At 38.5% G+C, this 23,048-nt stretch overlaps 1 protein-coding gene across 2 annotated transcripts in view; it reads right to left on the bottom strand.

Moving 5' to 3' along the window:
* LOC126281662 (1-phosphatidylinositol 4,5-bisphosphate phosphodiesterase-like) overlaps positions 1-23,048 on the bottom strand; it is a 465,757-nt gene that overhangs the window by 107,278 nt on the left and 335,431 nt on the right. For both annotated transcript variants that reach the window (XM_049980809.1, XM_049980810.1), the window contains exon 15: positions 14,352-14,558. In XM_049980809.1, coding sequence (XP_049836766.1) covers positions 14,352-14,558 — 207 coding nt within the window. The remainder of the gene's footprint in view (positions 1-14,351; positions 14,559-23,048) is intronic.

A 23,048-nucleotide genomic window follows, 5' to 3' on the forward strand; every position in this document is an offset into this window, starting at 1 on the left:
AGAGGTCAAAGAGGAGGGTGGTGAGATCGGGGGAAGGGGGGGGGGGGGGGGGGGTGAGCTGCTGCTGCTTGCTGAGTGCAATCTTACCTAACAGAATAAGTGAAGAAAATAAAAAAAAACCACTCTGCATGTCAAGTGCCTTCTTGTAAAACAATGGATCACTACAACAGGTAGAAAGTAAAGCACAAAAATGCAAAAAACAGATGTTAATTGAACCACACTTAAACTATCAGAAGGCCACTGTGTAAGACCTTTGTTATATACCATGGCAGAATATTATGCAGCAAAAAAGACCACATGTCATGAGCATCTACAAAAATCGCACACCACATCGACCAAACTAGCATCTTTTGGCATTCACCTTCATTAGTCTGCAATTCACACTTAAGTGTTTGGCAGAAGGTTGGCCTTTTTTGTCTATGTTGGTAGCCACTGAGCTGGCATTAGCTGTCATCAGCACACCAGTCTGCAAATATGAAGCGCGAAGATTGATTAGTAGGTGCTGGATCAAGCGTGCCTATCACAAGAGTGGCTAGAGACGTACCCGTGAGGCCGCTGACAAGAGGGCCTCACTCAATCATCCACTCTGGTGTCTGTCAGTTTACTTGCAGAGCAGGTTTAGTTCATCACAGGCTATAACAATACGTAGCGACCAGATAAGTGACTATAGCAGGACTAGTTTACCTCAGCCAGAACTGAACTTTACTAACAGCGAGACACTAAAGTTTGTAATAGCAAAATTACCGATATTGACATTACATCAGTCTACAAGAGGACTGATGAGATCGTACCACAAAACATTGACTCTATTCAAGTCAAGTAAATTCAAGTTCATGTAAATAAAGAATCGTATTAATCCACACGTGCATTTTTGTTGTACAAAGAGGATACCAGCCACCCATAACAACATCCTCTCCATTGTTTCCTTGCTGTACAAGACTCTACAGAGGCAAACAAGGATAATTGAGGGGTGATCAAAGATAATCAACTTGGCCAAAGATTTTGCTTGCTTCTCTTGTGTTTTAGCTTGAAGAGGTGATCATGTTCAAGTGTTTCTGTTTGCTAACTTGTTGTTATGTTCTTGCATGTATTCTAGGAGGGGAGCCACATCAAATTTCTCTTTCCAGAGGCTTTGCTTGCTTTTTCATATAATGTATTTGTGTAAACCATGAATTCCCTGCCCCCTCCACCCCCTGCCCTCTTCTCAGCTGCAGACAGCCAATGTGATAGTTCTAACACAATTTTTTCAGTTTCAGAACCAACAAATCCCTACCTTACTGACAATGGTACAACTACTGATTACAAAAACTGCATCAGCTGCAAAAACAACCACAACTGACCAATCAAACAAGCCCAACAAGTGCTGCCAACCAGTATACCAATGTTCCAGCAATTTAAGGAATAGGTTGAATACCTGACCGAGTTCCAGGCACATTGTCAAGTTCATCATGTTCAAGGTACTGTAAAGCTACAATACTTCCTTTCGATTGTGGGGTCTCCAGTGGTCAAGTTAATACAAAAACCACATCCCATGATGAACTAATCTATGATCAAGTAATCACTACATTAACTCAATACTATGACCAGCAAGTCCAAGTAGCTCCTGCTAGATACCAGTTCTTTCACTTGCAGAAAAAGATGGAACAGATGTACCACCAATGGTTTACGGAATTAACATGCATGACTAGGAAGTGTAAATTTAGGTTTAGTTGTTACAACTTTTACAGTGATTTAATGATACGGTACGCAATAACATTCAATGTCCCAGGTAGCACAATATGGGAACAGATCTTAAAGTACTCTGATCCATCACTACCCCAAGTATTGCAGATCTTAGAGCAATATCATTCAGGTGCCACAGCAGCCGATAAGTTTGACCAGGCCCCTATTTGTTGGTTCAAGCCACCTCTTGTTCATGACTGCCTCATTCAGCCACAAAAGTGAGCATGTACAAAGCTGCACAGACAGCCACATAGACATGTAAATGTAAACAGGCCTGTGAATTTAGTGAAGTCTTGCCCTAGATGTTTTGCTCACCATAAAAAACAGCAATGTCCATCATGTAATGCAACATGTTACACATGTGGAAAAGAAGGCCATGCCCAAACAGTTTGTTTGCAACACCCCCAGAAAAAAAGAGGCTCTTTCACATGCAGTGAATTCTCTGCTTTCAAAACCTACAACACATTCTGACAAAAGTAAGATTACGGTTGTGCCTCCTTCTCACCCTAGTGCTCTGTAACAACATTCTAACAAACTATTTGTCTCACTACAAACTGATGGTCATCATCTAAACTTTCAGTTAGACACAGGTGCCTGGGTAACTTCACTAAATTGTGTCACGTACAAACAGTTTCTAAATCTAGCAAGCATCTCACTGCTTACACAGACAGGAAATTGTTGTGCTTGGACAATGTAGTTTGCCTGCCACTTACAAATCTCCACTAGTACAGTGAATTTTACTGTGTTAAAATCAAGAGACAGTGAGAACATATTCGGTTTAGATGCTTTTGATTTGTTTGGGCTTAGAATTGAAGACAATGTACTTTCAGTGTCTGCTTTTGAACCAAAAGACAGTGTAGCTAGCTTGCTTCAAGAATTTTCAGAAGTAATGGGAAAAAGTAATAACTTTGCAGCACTTGTTACATTGAAACACAATGCACAGCCTAAGATTTTCCAGGCCCACCCTATTACAATTGCTTTAAGAGATAGAGTAGCCAGTGGTTTGAAAGAATTGCAAGATAATGGTGTAATTGCTCAAGCTAGTCAGTGGGCAGTTCCTCTCATTTTGTTGCCTAAGCCTTCTGGTCACATTCGCATTTGTGATGACTTCAAGTCTATAGTCAACCCACAGACAATAGTTGACACTTATCCATTATCTCACCCTCAGGAACCCATGGACAGGCTTGGTGCAGGATGTTATTTTTCTAACACACATTTGGTGATGCCTTCTTGCAAATTCCATTGGATGAAGAATCACAGAAAGTGTTTGTTGTACATACATACTTAGGACTGTTCAAGTATTTGCATTTGCCTTTCGGCAGTGCTTCGGCACCCACCATTTTCCAACGTTACTTGGAACAGCTGACTGCAAAAGTGCCATTTTGTTCAAACTATCTTGATGATATTGTTGTCTCATGTCGTACACCAGAGGAACACATTGCCAATTTGCATACTCTTTATTGACTGTTGTCAGAAGCAGGACTCAAGTGTCGTCTCAAAAAGTGTCACTTTTTTCAAACTGAACCACAGTACTTGGGTTATATCATAAAGAGCCAGGGCGTGCACACACTCCACACTCCACATCTTGTTGCCAAATCGATGTGCAAGATTCTGAATTGCTGCAATCTTTTACCTTGCACTACAGAAAAACTGCATAGGCCACGGAAGATGACCCACATCTCAAGATTTTGATGCATTACATTCACACATCTTGGCCTCTTTCATTGAACAGTATCCAGAACTCAGTTATGAGCCGATATTTTGCACATTGGCATGACCTTTCAGTTAACAAGGTGTGATCTTAGTGCAATCTGACAGTGGGCAATCACATGTGCTCATTCGCACAGTGTTGCAAAAGGATATATTAAAACTGCTTGACCACGGGCATTGGAAAATTGTCTGCACTAAACAGTTAGCATGAACTTGGCGGGGCATGGACGCCCACATTGAACATATGATGTCACAGTGTTGCACACTTGTAGAAAACCAATTTGCTCCACCATAGACATTCTCAGCTTGGTCTAAGACTCAATCCCCATGGCAATAAGTGCACATAGAGTTTGCAGGACCATTTTGGAACAACTGTTGGCTCATAGTGGTAGACTCTTTTAGCAAGTTCCCATTTGCAGTGCCTAAGGCTACTATCACATCACATTTCACTAGTCAAGTGTTGTCCTCCATATTTTGAACAGGTGGTTTGCCAGGATTACTTGTGTTGGACAATGGACCACAGTTCATGTCACATGATTTTGAACAGTTTTGAACAAAATGGCATTCATCATCTGACAAGTGCTCCATTTCACCCCCAGTCCAACAGAGAAGCAGAACACTTCATACATACTTTTACACAACAGATGGCAAAGTTTCACACCATCCACACATGGGAACAGGCGCTGCATCTCTTTCTTGCCTCCTATCGCTCCCACAGACCATCAGCAGCAGAACATCCACATGGCCACCACCATCAGACGCTGCTACACTTGCAACACACACCGCAGCACCCAGTGCTGCTTTGTGCCACACAATTTTGTTCTTTTCAGGGTTTATGGCAACTGTAGGCAATGGGAAAGCGACGTGATCCAGGAATGCACTGGCTCTTTTGTGCACTTAATTGCAGGTCCCGGTGGTTTGCAGCAAAACCATCAGAACCAAATCCGTGTTTGTCATTTGCCCTGTATTTAAGCTGCTTTTCTTCCCAAGATTTGCTGCCTCATGGGATCGCACCTTCGCAGCCACCTGTTAGTGCCACCAGGGCACATCAGAAGGAGCAGATGGATGATGCGCTCTCACCTCTGCTGTCCCTGCTCACCAACCAGATGGTCATGGACCCATCATCGCCATCACTGTCATCGCCCCAAGACACTATCTCAGGCCTGGATGGGGGCCCAGGCAGCAATTTTCTGGAGGATGTTCCAGTTGCCTCACAAGCCAGATGTCGGGGTATGGTCAGGAGCACACACCGTCCTCCACAGTTGGGAATACACCATCCTCCACAGTCACAGGTCCCGGCCCATCTCTACGTCCAGCGTCCTTCCCCCCCCTCCCCTCCTCCCCCCATTGTTGTTCACATCTACCGACACGACAATGGTGCGGCTTTTCAGAGGGGAGGAATGTGCTGACGTAAGCTGTCGGCGAAGATGAAGTGCAAAGATTGATAGAAGGTGCTGAATCAAGTGTGCTTATTGCTTATCACTAGAGAGGCCAGAGACACTCCCACAAGCAAAATGCCGCCAATGCCCTCTCGACAGTGTGAATTTAGGCCACTGCTGCTGACTTGGTGGCCCACTCAGTCATCCAGTTTGGCGTCTGTCAGTTTACTCGCAGAGTGGGTTTAGTTCATCACAGGCTATGACAGTACATAGTGACAAGATTAGTGACTACAGCGGAAATAGTCTCTCAGCCAGAATTGTACTTTAATAGCAGTGAGAAACTGAAGTTTGTAACAGCAAGATTACTGATATTGACATTGCATTAGTCTTCAAGAGGACTATTCTTGTTGAGCTTGTACCACAAAATATGGACTCTATCCAAGTTATGTAAATGTTTCCATTTTGTTTAATAAAAAACCATATTAATACATGTGTGCATTTGTGTTGTAGAAAGAGCACACTTGTCACACATAACAATGTCTACTCCCTTCCTTCCTTGTGGCACAAGATTCCACAGACAGCAACAACATTTTTTGTCATTCAAAGGAAAATGGTGGGTATTTAAATTACATGAAAATATCTTGCCACGAAAAAAGAGGGGGGGGGGGGGCAGTATTTTAACAATTGCCATCCAACCTCACTCACCATATTTGTGACACACTCTACCCCTGTTTCATGATAATACAAACTTAGCTGCCCTTCTCAACTTTTCAGTGTCCTCCATCAACACAGTCTGGTAAGAATCCAATACTACACAGAAATATTCCAAAAGAGGACAGACAATCACAATGTAGACAGTCTTTTAGCATATTTACTGTGCCTCCTAAGTTTACTGCCAACAACATGCACACTTTGGTTCACCTTTCCCACAACATTTCATATGTTACACTTCCAATTTAACTTGTTTGTAATTGCGATCTGTAGATATTTAGTTGGAAACCGTATAAATTTGTGTGATTTACTATGGAATCAAAGTTTAACATGGAGAGCTTGTGTAACATCCTATGGATTGCCTGCAACACTGGCAAGGCAGACTACAGCCAGTAGTTGCCTTCTTGCATAGGGTCTTTATGCTCATTTTATTTACTCTTTGTGCCTTTATTATTACCCATAAAGCACAATAATCAAAGTTCTTATGTTACACAATGCAAACTTATGTTCAATGCAAAAATAAATGTAGTTGAAGTTCAGCAACTTGAATCTCCCAGATATCATACTCTCCTCCATGTATCAGGATTCATTCCTCCTACTTACAGAGATTAGTCTAGGTCCTTCAATTTAAATTTAGGTCCCTTTATGATTCTTTGAGTTGTTGGTATGTATTTGTGTAGTATTTTTTGTAGTCTCTCAGCTTCCATCCTACTGATGTGCTCTTTCCATTTCCTTCTATATTCTTCTACTTTTTTCGTTTAGAGATATTTATACTAATTCTTCTCTTACTTGTCTATTTTGCTTTCAATTCTGTCTTCTGTATCCTGATACATGCCTGAGAAATCTCATCTCTGCTCTCTGGCTTCTTAGTGTGTTGTCTTTCATTTTCAACTATTCTCTGCCTCCAAACAATACAATACAATTGGGACTGAAAATGAAATTGCAGCAGTAACTCTTACTTTCCTCTCATTAATTTATTTCATACCACAATTAACTAAGGTAAAATCTCTATTTTATGTCAAAAATCAATTTTGCCTTCTCGTAGAAAGCAGTGAATCCTATCAAATATCACATCCATATCATTAAATCATTTGTTTTGTTATATCAACAACTTGTATGGAGCATAGGTTCTTTGTAGATTATATGTTGCTTCTTGTAGGTTATTATTACTGTTAGCAGTAATTACCTGCTCATTTGCAAATAAAATTGCCATATTAATATGGATTTTTTAATATAAGAAGAGTAAAATGGAAGTCTATTTATCCATTCCAAAAGGATTTCACTTGAGCAGATGTTAAAAAGTACAGGTGATGAGCTCTCTTAATTTTGATTACATTTGCCTGCAATATATACATACATACCTTTTATGACTTCCATTATCAAGTATCTTGAAGAGCTTGTCTCTTTTAATGTGATAAAAAGCATGATTTATTGTATTCCCTACATTTTTGAATGATACCCCTCCCAAATATTTATTTGGTAAATTGTAGAGAGTCAAGAATAGTTTCCAAGCCTTGAAACCTCACATAAATTTTAAGTAAATGAATACTGATGTGAACTTATATCCTGATGACAAGTTTCTGAGGAAGTTCTGTTTACTTCACACTTCACAATAAAGAGTTTATTCTCTCAATTCACAATTACAAGGCTGATAATCTTGGAGATTAAAAGCATTTTTGTCCTGTTGAAAGCATTTTTTCCTCATTAAATCCACTTTTTACCTTTACTTTAGATCATACATCCCTGGCGATCTTACTTCCAAGGTAAGTAAAGAAATTCACCTCCTCTCAGAGTTTATTCCCAATAGTAATTTCCAATTTAATTTGATCTCTCTTATGGCTGATCCTTACTATTATTATTATTACTATTATTATTATTTAGAAATATTGATTTTCTTATTCTGACTATTCCTCACAAACTCATTCACCACCACCACCACCACCACCACCACCACCACCCCCCACCACCACCACCACACTACCACCACCCATCAAACATCTCAACCTCCAGTTGCCCAGGTGCAGTATCATCATAATGTTGCCTTCACATACTCTGTGTTCTCACTTAGCATAGTAATATTTTGCCCCTTACCTGGATTCTTTCACAGAATTTTTTTACATATAAATAAGGCATTGTGGATGTCAGCGAACCATCTTGTTGTACACCAGCATTCTACCCTCTCCAGCCCCTTCCATCATGCTCCACCACCATACTACCCTACCAACACTTTGTCACATAGAGAGAGAAAACTTGCAAGTGATATATAAATGATAAACTGTAAAATGTCCTATTCTCTCAGTGAGAATGTGGAAGGAGGGTCCCTCATCACATAGCTGCACACTTCCTAAAATACTTGAAAGTCTGCATTGGAAATAATAAATCAGTGGACACTGGATGCTGAACATATATTAAAAAAAGGGCAGCATTAATGTTAACAGGTTTCCAGTATGAATACAGTGGAGTGTACATGGATCTGAATCTTCCTGGCAGATTAAAAATTAGCTGGTCCAGGACTAAAACCTCAGAGCTTTCCGTCTTTTGCAGGCAAGGTAAAAGTGCAGGTTTGAGGCCCAGTGTGGCACACAATTTTAATCCACCAGGAAGTTTCAGCTCACAGATTTGTTTGACCAATGGTCACAGATATACTGAAAACCTGAACTGATGGATGCTTGAAGATAGATGTGAACTTTAGCAATCCATGCCATTCATGGAAGGGCATGTATCACATAAATCAAATATGGAGCTCAGAGTAAAGATGTAAGTTATCACAATTAGTTTGTTAACATCAGGCAATATACTGTGGGACAGTATTACTCAATAGGTGTGGAGTCCACCTGCTGGAGAGAATTTGTAATCGGTGTGGAGCAAGGGGGAATGAAGGAGCTCTGGTACCATGGAAGACCTCTGTCACCAAGAAAGATGAATAGGATTTACACAAGTGATTATGGTTTTATATTGACTGACTGACTGACTGACTGACTGACTGATTGACGGTGACTGACGGATGGGCTGGTGGGCGGGATGGAGGGAGGAAGAAGAAGAAGAAGACTGAAGTGAAGAAATTCCGTAATAAATCAGCGAAGAGAAGACAGGTTGCTAATGGCAATAGGTATCATATACAACAACATCGATGTGCCTGGTCTAACAGCCTCCACCTAAACTGATAAAACATGCAGTGATAGATGACCTACCAAGAGCCAGCACACAGCCAGTGACATCTGGCCAGCTTGCAGCCATTGAAACAGATCTATCATCAGAATGCAGTCTGCACCAATGTGACACCAGAATGCAGTCTACAGCACTGTGATGCCAGCAGCAATCTAAGTCACTGTGATGCCAGGAGGCAGTCTATACTAGCGTGATGCCAGCATGCAGTCTAAACAAATGCATTGTCATTATGCAATCGTTGGAGACCAGACCATCACCAGCATGAAGTACAGCTATGGTGAGGTACACCAGTATTTCACTTCAAAATTGTTTTTGTGTAGTGTGGTGACTTCATAATATTTGTGAGTTTGTTTATGCCGGAAATAACAAGGAAAATGTCAACAGAGTTTAATATGGAAATGTCGTTACAAAAGCTGGAAGACATAGAGAGATAGCCAAATGAAAAATTTTCGAAGATCAATAAGAGATTTGTACAAGTATTAGACAATCATGGTAAATTTCAAGAGAGTGTTAATGATAAGTTTGTGCAACCATGTCAGGACTTAGGAAGTCAAGTTAAAGGCACTTATGAGCAAGTAATGGAAAACCAAAACAGACCATGACAAGAAGTAGAAATTCAGATTAAAGGCACTCATGGAAAGTTCAAGGCGCGTTTAGGACATAAGCTGGGTCAAAGACTCAATGTCTTAAGAGAAGAAATACATACCAAAGTCTTGAAAAAATGTGACTCAGTTCAGGAAGAGGTACATGAACATATTAAAGATATAAATGTAGATAGTTTACATAACTTTGCAGAAACAGAACGTAAGTTGGTAAAAGATCAGATATCAGGTGTGCAAAAGTGCACAGAAATTTTAGAACAGAGGAGCAATGATGGAGATTCCATACATTAGCATGAGATACATTCAGGTTTGAGGAAAAAATACAAGCATTCTTAGATCAGAAATTTCTGTAGATCACACACTTTAGGATTTGGGCACCTTTCTGGCTTTCTGGGGATGAAGTCACTAACAACACCATTAAGTTTATAGAACTATGGGACAAATTTGCAAAAACTAGTAGGGAATTAACATAAAGTCAAGTTAAAGATAAATCCTTTGATGCAACAAAACTATTAGAGGAATTAGAGTTGAGAAGTGGAATGAACTTTTACAAGCATTTTCCAAACCTTACACCAGATGGAAACATACATCTAAGGTACTTCTTGCTAGTGTTTTCACGATCATTATACAAAAGTGGGAAGACTCTAGAAAAATTGACTTCAGTTTGAGTTATTTCCTAGGGGAAGCTGCTGATTGGGGAAATGCCCACTTGGAAGAGTTAACCTCATGGGACAACTTTCAGGACAAGTTCAAGTGTAAATATTGGTCTAAAAAAAATACAAGAGAAACTGACACTAGAATTCTTAGACCTGAAACATTTTGACAGTTCATGGGGTAGTTTTAAAAAGCATACAGAATGGCATTTTACATGAACTAGGTATTAGGTAATCCAATAGATGAAGTACACCTAGCAAAGGTATTGATAAGGCATTTACCATACTATGTAAGAAAGGATTTTTTATGTAGAGGTTAGTCTTACTTACTTACTCACTGGTCATACCAGACTCAAGAGTCCATTACTGCAGCAATGTATTAGGTTAGTCTACCATGAATAAATTGTTGGAATTTGTTGAAACTCTAGATACAATGAATAGCAAGTGCAATAATTCCAGTCACAAGGATACATGCCAGGAAGCAGGTAAATTTAATCTTAAATACCAGAAAAAAACAAGAGGTAATTACAGTCAGGTAATTAAAAGTCAGCATAGTAATTCAAAACAACAAAGAAGCAGACTATGGAGTGTTGATACAAAAACATTTACATACAGTGGTCTAAAGGAAGGTGCTAGAATAGTGCAGCCTTTTAAAACAAACCAAACAACAGTAGTAACAGAAAACAATCAAACATCCTAATCAGGGGGTCATGATTCAGTATGTGTCCAGCTATGTGTAAGCCCATATGAAAAAAAGTTGGTTGTCTTTAGTGAGGTAACACCACTAAAAAATTGGTTACTTGATGAAGAAGCGAAGGAAACAGGGATCGAGTTTACTACAACAATAGTTTCGGGAATGGTTGACAATCAGGAAGTGAGTGTGTACATAGATACGGGAAGTGACATTTCCATTGTGTCTGTATCTTTCTTTGTAGTCTTAAAGAGAGGGTATCCAATACTGCTGGTTACTGGGGTATACATAACAGGAGTAACTGGAAGCAAAGGAAGAGAAATTAAGTATAAAGTGTGGTTTCCGGTAGCGTTAAACAGTTTTACATATATGCAGATATGCTTAGTAGTGCCTTATGTAAATTTGTAGTCGCTACTAGGTATGGATTGGCTGATAAGTAATACTGGAATTTTCAGCACTTGTATTAACATCTACTTGTCAATACCAATTATTTATAGTATCATTTAGTTGGAGGATTACTGGTAATACCATGACATAAAATTAGGCTTGTAGTAACAAGCAGCATGATGGATTTAGAGAACACTCTAGATACACAAAATACACTGCAGCAACTAATTAGGAAAGCTTATGAATCAGATGTGTTAAGTGGATTACAGAAAAATGATCTGTACTATATATTGATGAAGTATAGTAAAGTTTTTCTCATATAAACCCACAGTTCTTGGTAACTACGTATGTAGTTTTAAGATCAAAGATGACACCTTTTTCCTGTAAACCCTATCTGGTACCATTAAGTGTACAAACAGCAGTACAAGTGGAGATTAGTAAAATGTTAGAAGAAGGAATAATAGAAAGGAGGTCTAGTGTACGCAATAAATCCTTGTTATGAATATAGTAGAGGGAAACATTCCACGTGGGAAAAATATATCTAAAAACAAAGATGATGTGACTTACCAAACGAAAGCGCTGGCAGATCGATAGACACACAAACAAACACAAACATACACACAAAATTCAAGCTTTCGCAACCAATGCTTACTTCGTCAGGAAAGAGGGAAGGAGAGGCAAAGACGAAAGGATGTGGGTTTTAAGGGAGAGAGTAAGGAGTCATTCCAATCCCGGGAGCGGAAAGACTTATCTTAGAGGGAAAAAAGGATGCGCGCGCACACACACACACACACACACACACACACACACACACACACACACACACACACACAAATCCATCCATTTTGGGGATAAATGGAAACCTTAGACCAAGGAGAGACAATTGATACTGGTATGTTAGAATAGATTAAGGTAAATCATGTTTTGTTTTGGAGAGTACAGAAAATTACACTCTATTGGAGATTGTGTATACGTAAATCTGTAGAACTTGATTTAATTACGTTTATTCATCATGGCTATGGACACTTTGGGGTACGAAAATGTGTTCAACATATGGTAAAATTTTACTACTTTAAGAATTTGAGTAAAAAAGTACTATCTATACTATGTACGTGTGAAACCTGCCAAAAGATGAAAGACAACAATCAAGCTATACATATACATAACTTATAAGTTATGAATGATAATACCTAAAGGCTTACATGACCTAACGGCTCCTTATTTCTTTGGCCAATTGCCAAAGAGTACAGGGGGGGAAATATATATTTGTACTATTGGAGTGCTGCTCTAAATATGTTAAATTCTATTCTATTTAGCATGACAACACAGAGCTGATTAGAGGGCTATGGGAATCTACATCTACATGGTTACTCTACAGTTCATACTAAATGCCTGGCAGATGGTTCATCGAACCATTTTGATACTACTTCTCTACCATTCCACTCTCAAATGGCGCGAAGGGAAAAAGGACACCTAAACCTTTCTGTTTGAGCTCTGATTCCTCTTATTGTATTATGATGATCATTTCTCCCTACATAGGTGGATGTCAACAAAATATTTTTGCATTCGGAAGAGAAAGCTGACGATTGAAATTTTGTGAATAGATCTCATTGCAAAGAAAGCTGCCTTTGTTTCAGAGACTGCCACCCCAACTCGCGTACCACATCAGTGACACTGTCACCCCTATTGCATGATAACATGAAACAAGCTGCCCTTCTTTGCACTTTTTCAATGTCCTCTGTCAATCCTACCTGGTAAGGATCCCACACCACGCAGCAATATTCCAGCAGAGGACGGACACACAAAAACTATAATTAGAGGATATTTATGTTTGTATTAGAGGATATATATGTTTGTACTGACTGACTGTTAAGTGTGTGATCATGACATCTTTTCTCTTCTGTTAGTGGAGGGATATGCAGTGAACTATGCCATTCATTGAAGGGGATGTATCACATACATCAAATACAGAGCTCAGAGTAAAGATATGCATGATTGTAATTAGTTTGTAAACATCGGGCCCCATACTGCGGGAAAATATTACTCAACTGGTGTGGAGTCTACCTGCCGAAAATCTCTGTGGAGCTAGGAGGAATGAAGGAGCTCTGGTACAATGGAAGATCTCTGGCACCAAGGAAGATGAATACAATGTATGTAAGTGATTGTTGTTTTATACTATTCACAAAATATTGATGATGTGCCTTTCAAACAGCAGTTATTAGTTGGCTCTGGGATAGTAATTTTACATGTAACATGTAACCAACTATACATATACAATATACAGAGGTAATTAGAACCAGTCTACACTTTATTTAAGCAGAGAAGCAGTGTTTGGTTTATAGTCATTTCACTTACAGAAATCTGCAACGAAGAAAGAAGTTCGATGCCAAGGAGGAACAGGGCACAGCACAGCTCAACCTTGAGATAAGTCACAAGAGTTTCAAGGCTGAATCTCTACACCAGTCTAGCAAGGGAATGTTAAAGAGGTGAAGATAGGTGTAGCTGCATGGGGTAATAGGTCTAGAACAGACATTGCCCAAGCAGTCAAAACATCGCCATACAAGCTAATACAGCAGTCATCAGCTATTAATAAACACTCCAAAACTATTCCACAAAAGCCTACTTACATAGTTTCTAGAGCAAGTATTAAGTGTATAGTACAGCTTCTTCATATCACTCGCACTTGATAAGACATTTACATTGGACCCAGAGGCACTTAGTAATAGCTGTCCCCATACTTCATTCCAAAGCTGGATTTACGCATAGGTCTCTCTCTCTCTCTCTCTCTCTCTCACACACACACACACACACACACACACACACACACACACACACACACACAAGAAAAAAAAGAAAAGAAAAGACTACATGTAACCTGAAAATATGACCATGCTTTGGTTGTCAGTTTTCATCATTGCACATGTTATCCTTTAAGTAATACACCCAACATGATGAGCGGTGTGAAGAAGCTGAGTGGTGTACAATGAGAAACGACTGTTTTGCTTTTCACAGCATAAAGTTAACTTTTAAGTGTGGAGTCCCTAATATGTTTCTCTTAAGTAATTCCATTAGTTATTACATTTTTGTGGTATTGTATCTTCACTCATTAGGGCAACCAAAAACGTAAGAAAACTATAAAAAGTCAGAAACAAATGAGGTGTGTGTGACAGGTCTCTATCTGTATATCCAAATGGAGTGTGAAGAAGCCCTAACAAGTGCTACAATCAGAAATACTCCATGTCATGCACTTCACAGTGATTTGCAGAGAGCAAATCTAGATGTAGACAGACCAAAGAGCAAATAAAAATTGCTGCTTGTACATGCTTACTTTCACAAGGCACTGCGCGGCAATCACGCCATCGACGGGAGATTCAGCAAATGGATCAAAGCTCCGGTCAGCTCTCCGCATAAAATCTGGCTTCAGTAGGTAGCCACAACGTGCATTGTATTCAAACTTTGACTCATTCAGCTGCATGGGTGTGTCAGGAGTCTGGAAGTTCAGTGACACCATCTGGCAGCCTGCATTCCAAAAGTCCTGAAAGCATTAAATTGCAGGTATAATGAAAATGGACATCACATTGATTGACTGTTCTGTTGGTTCTTGCTAGAATATTTTATACACTATGGATGAAAGACACAACACTGGTCCAATATTACACCAGTGTTGTGTGTGTTCCATTCATAATGAAAATGGACATTGTGATGGGTTTCTTTTGACATAAGAGATTTAATTTGAGTCGGTTCTTTTATTATTTGTTGACAGAAATTTTGTATTATTGCTATGGTGGTGGTGGTGGTGGTGGTGGTTAGTGTTTAACGTCTCGTCATCAATGAGGTCATTGGAGACAGAGCACAAGCTTGGGTTAGGGAAGGATTGGGAAGGAAATTGGCCGTGCCCTTTCAAAGGAACCATCCCGGCATTTGCCTGAAACGATTTAGGGAAATCATGGAAAACCTAAATTAGGATGGCTGGAGATGGGATTGAACCGTCGTCCTCCAAAATGCGAGTCCAGTGTGCTAACCGCTGTGCCACCTCGCTCGGTATTTTTGTTTTTTGCTGTATACTGGGTGTCTCTTCTAAGAGTCATCAGCTGCATTTTTTCTGATTTTTCTGGAGATGTTTGCAATTTCGTTTTTAGAACAGTACCTCAAGTCAGTCCAAACAAATGTTGCTCACCACGTCTTTCATGTGATGCCCAGTGATGACAGGAAGTGTTGGTTTGTTTCCTGTTACAAACAATATTATTTGTATAGCAAAATTTTACATGCCCATGCGATACAGCAAGCCTAAATTAGTCTACTATGGTGTTCATTTTATTGATATGTATTAACAGAGATGGAAAAACACAAAGAATAACCAGTACTACAGTAGAAATACCACTGCAATGGCCTGCACTGACTGCTATTGCCAAGCAGCAGTGCTGCTCAGTTGCTGCCAGAATACTTGTTATTCTTTATGTTTAACTGTCCCTGTTAATATTAATGACGATGTAAATAAAACAGAAAGAAACTTCCACATGGGAAAAATATATTAAAAATAAAGATTCCAAGACTTACCAAGCGGGAAAGCGCCGGCAGACAGGCACATGAACAAAACACACAAACACACACACAAAATTACGAGCTTTCGCAACTGGCAGTTGCTTCGTCAGGAAGGAAGGAAGGAGAGGGAAAAATGAAAGGGTGTGGGTTTTAAGGGAGAGGGTAAGGAGTCATTCCAATCCCGGGAGCGGAAAGACTTCCCTTAACTCTTTGCCTGTAAATATGTCTGCTTGTGTCTGTGTATGTGCGGATGGATATGTGTGTGTGTGTGCGAGTGTACACCTGCCTTTTTTTTTTTTTTTTTTTTTTTTTTTTTTTTTTTTTTTTTTTTTTTTTTGCCCCCTAAGGGAAGTCTTTCCGCTCCCGGGATTGGAATGACTCCTTACCCTCTCCCTTAAAACCCACACCCTTTCATTTTTCCCTCTCCTTCCTTCCTTCCTGACGAAGCAACTGCCAGTTGCGAAAGCTCGTAATTTTGTGTGTGTGTTTGTGTGTTTTGTTCATGTGCCTGTCTGCCGGCGCTTTCCCGCTTGGTAAGTCTTGGAATCTTTATTTTTAATATATTTGTCCCTGTTAATACATAGTCATGAAACGAATATCACCTGAGATGTTTATCGCCCACTCTATCGAATGAGCACTAAAATTTCCCTCCAAAAAGAATTTTTTTTAATGGGAAACTAACTGATGCTTTCCATCAACTCTGGGCATTGCCGGAAAGAACTGATGTGCAGTATTCACTTGGTGTGGCTCCAGCTACACACTGAAAAACCAAAATTGCAAATATCTGCTGAAATGCCAGTGAAAACAGGCCAAACTAGTCTTAGGAGAGACACACAGTATATGACATTTCTGATTCTCTGACACTTTTTGCTACCATCCAGTATGATAAATCATTCAAATGAAGTATTAATAATTTAATTTAAATGCATATCAAATTCAAGTTTTTTTACAATTTTGTATGTTCTTTGCTGAATAATTATCATATACAACAGAATTATGTGGCAGTTATACCACAATAAGCTAATAATTGTCATTTTTCATGACATAGTTTGATCAATAACTTGTATTTAAAGCTTTGTATTATTTGAAAATGATGTCTCTATTGCACAAGTTATGCAAAGTTTTGGAACAGTACATAATTTTTAAAATTGTAAAGTGTAACATGTGTAACATTATTACTATCATTTTTATTTGCAGTAGATGAGTATCAGTAATGTAATGTATTTAAAATATTTTTTTTTTATAAATTACTCAGGTGAATGTTGACATAAGCACTATGGAAATCAAAATTACTACTTACATGTGAAACATTATTTATATTAAAATTACCTCATTGTAACAAGATAAATAATAATTTACCTGGACCAAATGAATGTAATAATTATGAATGGAAGGAATTTATGTAAAATAAATGGAGTGTTGTACAACACTAAAATACTCAGGAACATCAATCATGAGCTTTTTATCAGTCATAAACTTTTGGAGAACATTTTTTTAATGAGGAAAACCTAAAACATCTCATTTGTATCAAGAGATTATAACATAAAAATGAAATGAGCATTTTGTAGGCAGGAATCATTCCCTAGAACAACCATAACATGAGTATAAAAGAAAGAACCAGATTTCACAGATAACTAGATTTGTCATTTACGTTGATTAAAGACTTACTAGCTGGTATAAGTATTCTTCACACATTCAAGCAAAATATTGACTGCATAAGTTTATATAATGATCTTGTTAAATATTGTTATATAGCAATTTTCATTTTCACAAGTACTGACAGTGGTGGAAGTGTGTCATGGCAGTTATCAGAGTAATTCTTGTAAGAGATATAGTTATATTCAATGCCAGCAAGCTGCTTCTAAGTTAATTGTCAAAAATAATATGTGGAAGTGCAAAAATATACAGGGACCTACAGCTCACTAGAGTGGGAACAAAATGAGTTGCAGTAGCAGGAACATATTGGAAGGGACTTATTTTCCATTTACAGACAAGATGAATTCTGTGAACGTTTGTTTCACTAACCATCTAGCAACTGAACAACTCAATGTCCCATCCTTTGGGAAGAGAGTACAACACAATAACTTAGTGTTGTGCTAGACCACTCATCAACATACAAGAAGTTAAAAAATTATATCTACAAACAACACTGTTACGAAACTTTCTGGGACAAGGTGGGCAACCCAAGCAAAAACTTTTTCCACAACAGCAACTGCTTTAGTCTTCTCAACTGTAGAATGCTGTGGTCTCATGTAGTTCAAAAGTTCACATATTGAGAAACTGGATTTACAACTGCATGAAACCATGAGGCTAAAGGTTAGTACTTTAAAATCTACCCTGACACTATGGTGATCTGTGCTCAGCAACACTGAACTACCTGAGCTAAGCTGCGAACAGCCACATTCATGACAGTGGAAAAAATTCCATGACCCTGACTGACTGTAAAACCTCCAGACCCGTATGAGCAGAAATGATCTATCACAATGATGACTGAAGTCCCAGAAACAAGTCTGGAAAAATACAACAGAACCAAACTTTGATATTACCAATTATGGAAAATGTCATGAACAGCAAGGAAGTATCTAGTAGACTGCTGCTACTCACCCTATAGTGACGCTGAGATGCAGACAGGCACAACAGAAAGACTGCTATACATCTTAGCTTTCAGCCAAAAGACCTCCTTCTGAAGGAGGAAACACACACACATTCACACCAGCACAACTCACACAGTCATGACCAATGTCTCTGGCCACTGTGGCCAGCCACAGCAGCCAGAGTAGTGGGATACAAGATAAGAGAATAATTTCCGTATATTGCTTGATTTGAGAATTATCTGTAGTTGGTATTTTTACTGGGAATGTGTCTTTAGACAATGCTTTTATAAATAAGCTATCTTTTTATATTACAAGAAGAATGTATACAAACAATAATTCACAAATTTAAAATTTTATCCTGGTTCTAAATGAAGAATAAGAGGCAAACAATGAAAAGGCTCATGAGCTGCTTATCAGGAAGGCAAAGAAATCAGAAGAGAAGCTAAGAGAAAAAGAACCACAGAAAACTACTTATATGCAAGGTTACACCATTCTAGCTGAACTTAATATCAGAGGAGGAAGTTAATGATAAAGGTGACAGATACGTTGCTGAAGATGAAGATGATAAATCAATATCTTCAATGCTGGTAGCAAAAGAGATACTGTTGTTCCATAAATGTTTTGGTGTTTGCTTCGAAATTCTTGAAATGAAAACGTATAATTCAGACTTGGTCAAGCTTTCCTCAATACCCCAGCTCCAATACAAAATAGTGCCAAAACTTTTTTCTGTAACAGCAACGATCAAAAGTTCAATTTCACTATTACTGCAATTTTCTAACATTCATTATATTATAACAGTATAATAAAGTGGTGTTTTCTTGTATGCTGTTCGTATGTTTCCAAGAAGAAAAGTACAAAAGTTTTCTTTTCTTAAAAGTCACTAAAGGGACATAATTTTGTGTGCCTCAATGGCTGAGTGCAAGGCTTCAATTGGATGCCACATCAGCAACTCCCCCCCCCCCCCCCCCCCCCACCCCACCCCCCACGCTCCCCAGGTCCGTATCTATGCCAGTTATCCAACAGGTGAAAGGGGATCTGCAGTTTAATGTGAAATCAGAACCATGTGTTGTTCCTGGTGATTCCTCACATTGATTAGATTAAAGGTACACTGAAAATTTCCATATCTGAGCAGGATTTGATCCCATGACCTCTCAGGTTTCAGTCACACAATTTACCAGACCTGACTGCAACACAGACATGACCCATTCATTATTCACTCGATTTTCCAAATTTTCTAAATATTTTCTGTTACCACCATACTCTCACCCTTTCCACACCTAAGATTCCTAATGCATGATAGTGTGATGGGATTCAACAATAAGGCACACACTTCCACAGGAGATAAGATTTTCATTGCCAATACTTATCATTATGGGAAGTCTCCCCTAAGTATTATTCAAAAAGAGTTGGTTATGTCACAGTTAAACATTTCACCCAACCTCATTTTTCATTCCAAACTCATCCATAAAATCTCACATGGCAATACTCCATGCAACCTCTCATCAAAGAGCCCACACCAAACATAAACATTTGGCACTCCACAACAAATCGGAGAAAGGCAATGGGAAATCACCTCCAGTAGCTTCTTACCAAATGTAAATACAAAATTCCTTTGCTCATTGTGGAGTGTGCAACTGACTTCACATCCTAAAACCACACATGCCTTAAAGAACGTGTTCTACTTTGTCAATTTCTCATACATTGTAGTGATTTTTCTCAGAGCAATATTCAGTACTGTCTAAACACATTGTGTGGCTACAAATCTATTTCTCTCACTTAAAATTGATTACAAATTTAGCAATGATTTATGTATTCGATAAACAACATCTATGTTTAGTCTTGTAATGTATATTATGTGTCCCAATTACCTCAGCTACAGGGTAAATGTTCCTAGCTCAATAACTGCAACAACAATTCTGACAACTGACCATCCTTTGTTTGTTCCCTAAACTAAACAATTAAATCATCTATTTCCATCTGTGCCCAGTTCACAAACTATTTAACATTAAATGCATGAATTACCCACTTGCATGATATGCGGGGTATTTAGAAACTTAAGGAATTTTGGACTCCACCAATCATCATCATCATCATCATCATCATCATATCTTGTACAGTTTTCTGCCACTGTCAGTCTGCTTGGAATATGAGCCTTCGAGTATTTCTACCTTTTCCAGCCATCATACAGCCTCTTCATTGATACTCTGAGCCAATCTGCTCCACTTATCCAAATGTTTGCTTTCATTAATTTTAGCCACGCCCCTTGACCTTCCTCTCGGTCTCTTGCCTTCCATCATTGTCTCGTACATCATCTTTGACATCTCACCCATTCATATGACTATACCATTTCCTCCTCAGTATTCTCCTATAGGGTCTCATAATGTGTCATCTCCCTAACACATTTATTTATCATCTTTTCTGTTTCTGCTACTCTCATCTGACTTCTCAAAAACTTCATTTCACTTGCTTGCACCTTACTTTCTTCTCTTTACTTAATGACACAAATATATGCAAAATACAATAAAACTGGTAAATATTACATTTGGCATATTTCCTAATTACTTTTCTGGGTGACATCTTTCTTCCATATCTTTTCTCTCACCCTTCTCATAAAGCTATGAGCTTGCCTTCCACGATTATTTATCTCTTTGACATTTCTTCCATTTTCCTGTATTGCACTCTTCAGGCACTTGAAGTTGTCCATTGTTTTCAGCTGCTTCCTAGCCATGTACCCAGTGTCATGTTTACTAAAGTCCTATCCTTTTCTCTTGTTATTGTCACCAATTCACGCTTACTTGGACTAATTTTAGATAATACTCTCACACAAGTTAATCCCAAACATCACATTGCTCTTCATTGTTCCTGCACCCCACAAAATCATCGGAAAACAACACAGCTATTATACTCTCTACCATCTCTTTTGCCACTTTTATCATCATAACCACCCATCACTACTACTAAAGTAATCGAGATAGTGCACTTCCCTGTTCCAGTCTATTTCTTCATGTCAATCATACTGTTCTTTCTCTTCCCAATCTAACAAAACTTACAAATTGCTGGTAGAATTCTGTTATCCTCAGTATACTCTGCTTCTCTATGCCTTTCCTTCCTAGCACCTCCCAAACTTTACTTCTGTACACTGTGCCATATGCTTTCTGTAATACAGAATGACCATCAATACATCTCTCCATTACTTAAAGTTGTGTTCCTGCATCTGTCTCTTACTGCAAAGTGATAAAACACAACTGTCTCACTGCAAATTGGTAAAACAACCAACACAAAATCTCATCTCAAGTTCAGAGGAGACTTTTCTATTCCATTTCCTAAATAAATGGGTTTAACAAGGGGGCCTTATAGATTGATCTGTTCTCTTTGATTTTCTTCATACTTATAGGATTTCAGGGACTGTGCCTGGACATTAATTTCATAAAGCAGTATGATGCAATTCTTTAAAAAAATCTCTGTTCAAGGCTGGAAAATTTCCAAGTGGTGTTAAGTACATATGAATCAAGCTGATCAGCAATACTATTGTAGCTGAAAATGTAGTGTGCAACTAGTATTCATAAGGAAACTGGTTCGAATCTCACTAGTACTGGATGTCTTACACTCCTGCTTTTAAAACCCATATTCACTAACAAATTGAAGTTTTGTAATAAAAACTAATTCTATGAAACAGACCTGTGAAATACCTTATTGTTAAATGAAAAAATTATATGCTGGTACTTCAATAATACTATTCAATTTCTAGGAATTAAAAAAGTATTTTATATTCTATTTGGTGCTTTGTATTCTTGTGCTAAATTTTAATTTATTGTCAATGTTGCAATTTCACACAGTTAATAATTAAAACATTATTTTTTATTAAAATTTGATTAAATAATTGTTGTTGTCTTTGTGGTCTTCAGTCCTGAGGCTGGTTTGATGCAGCTCTGCACGCTACTCTATCCCGTGCAAGCTTCTTCATCTCCCAGTACTTACTGCAACCTACATCCTTCTCAATCTGCTTAGTGTATTCATCTCTTGGTCTCCCTCTACGATTTTTACCCTCCACGCAGCTAAATTTGTGAGCCCTTGACGCCTCAGAACATGTCCTCCAACCGGTCCCTTTTTTTTGTCAAGTTGTGCCACAAACTCCTCTTCTCCCCAATTCTATTCAATACCTCCTCATTAGTTATGTGATCTACCCATCTAACCTTCAGCATTCTTCTGTAGCACCACATTTCGAAAGCTTCCATTCTGTTCTTGTCGAAACTAGTTATCGTCCATGTTTCACTTCCATACAAGGCTACACTCCATATGAATACTTTCAGAAATGGCTTCCTGACACTTAAATCTATACTTGATGTTAACAAATTTCTCTTCTTCAGAAACGCTTTCCTTGCCATTGCCAGTCTACATTTTATATCCTCTCTACTTTGACCATCATCAGTTATTTTACTCCCTAAATAGCAAAACTCCTTTACTATTTTAAGTGTCTCATTTCCTAATCTAATTCCCTCAGCATCACCCAATTTAATTTGACTGCATTCCATTATCCTCATTTTGCTTTTGTTGATGTTCATCTTATATCCTCCTTTCAAGACACTGTCCATTCCATTCAACTGCTCTTCCAAGTCCTTTGCTGTCTCTGCCAGAATTACAATATCATCGGCGAACCTCAAAGTTTTTATTTCTTCTCCATGAATTTTAATACCTACTCCAAATTTTTCCTTTGTTTCCTTTACTGCTTGTTCAATATACAGATTGAATAACATCGGGGAGAGGCTACAACCCTGTCTCACTCCCTTCCCAACCACTGCTTCCCTTTCATGCCCCTCGACTCTTATATAACTGCCATCTGGTTTCTGTACAAATTGTAAATAGCCTTACGCTCCCTGTATTTTACCCCT

Source organism: Schistocerca gregaria, chromosome 7, assembly GCF_023897955.1.
Source record: "Schistocerca gregaria isolate iqSchGreg1 chromosome 7, iqSchGreg1.2, whole genome shotgun sequence".
NCBI classification, from domain to species: domain Eukaryota; kingdom Metazoa; phylum Arthropoda; class Insecta; order Orthoptera; family Acrididae; genus Schistocerca; species Schistocerca gregaria.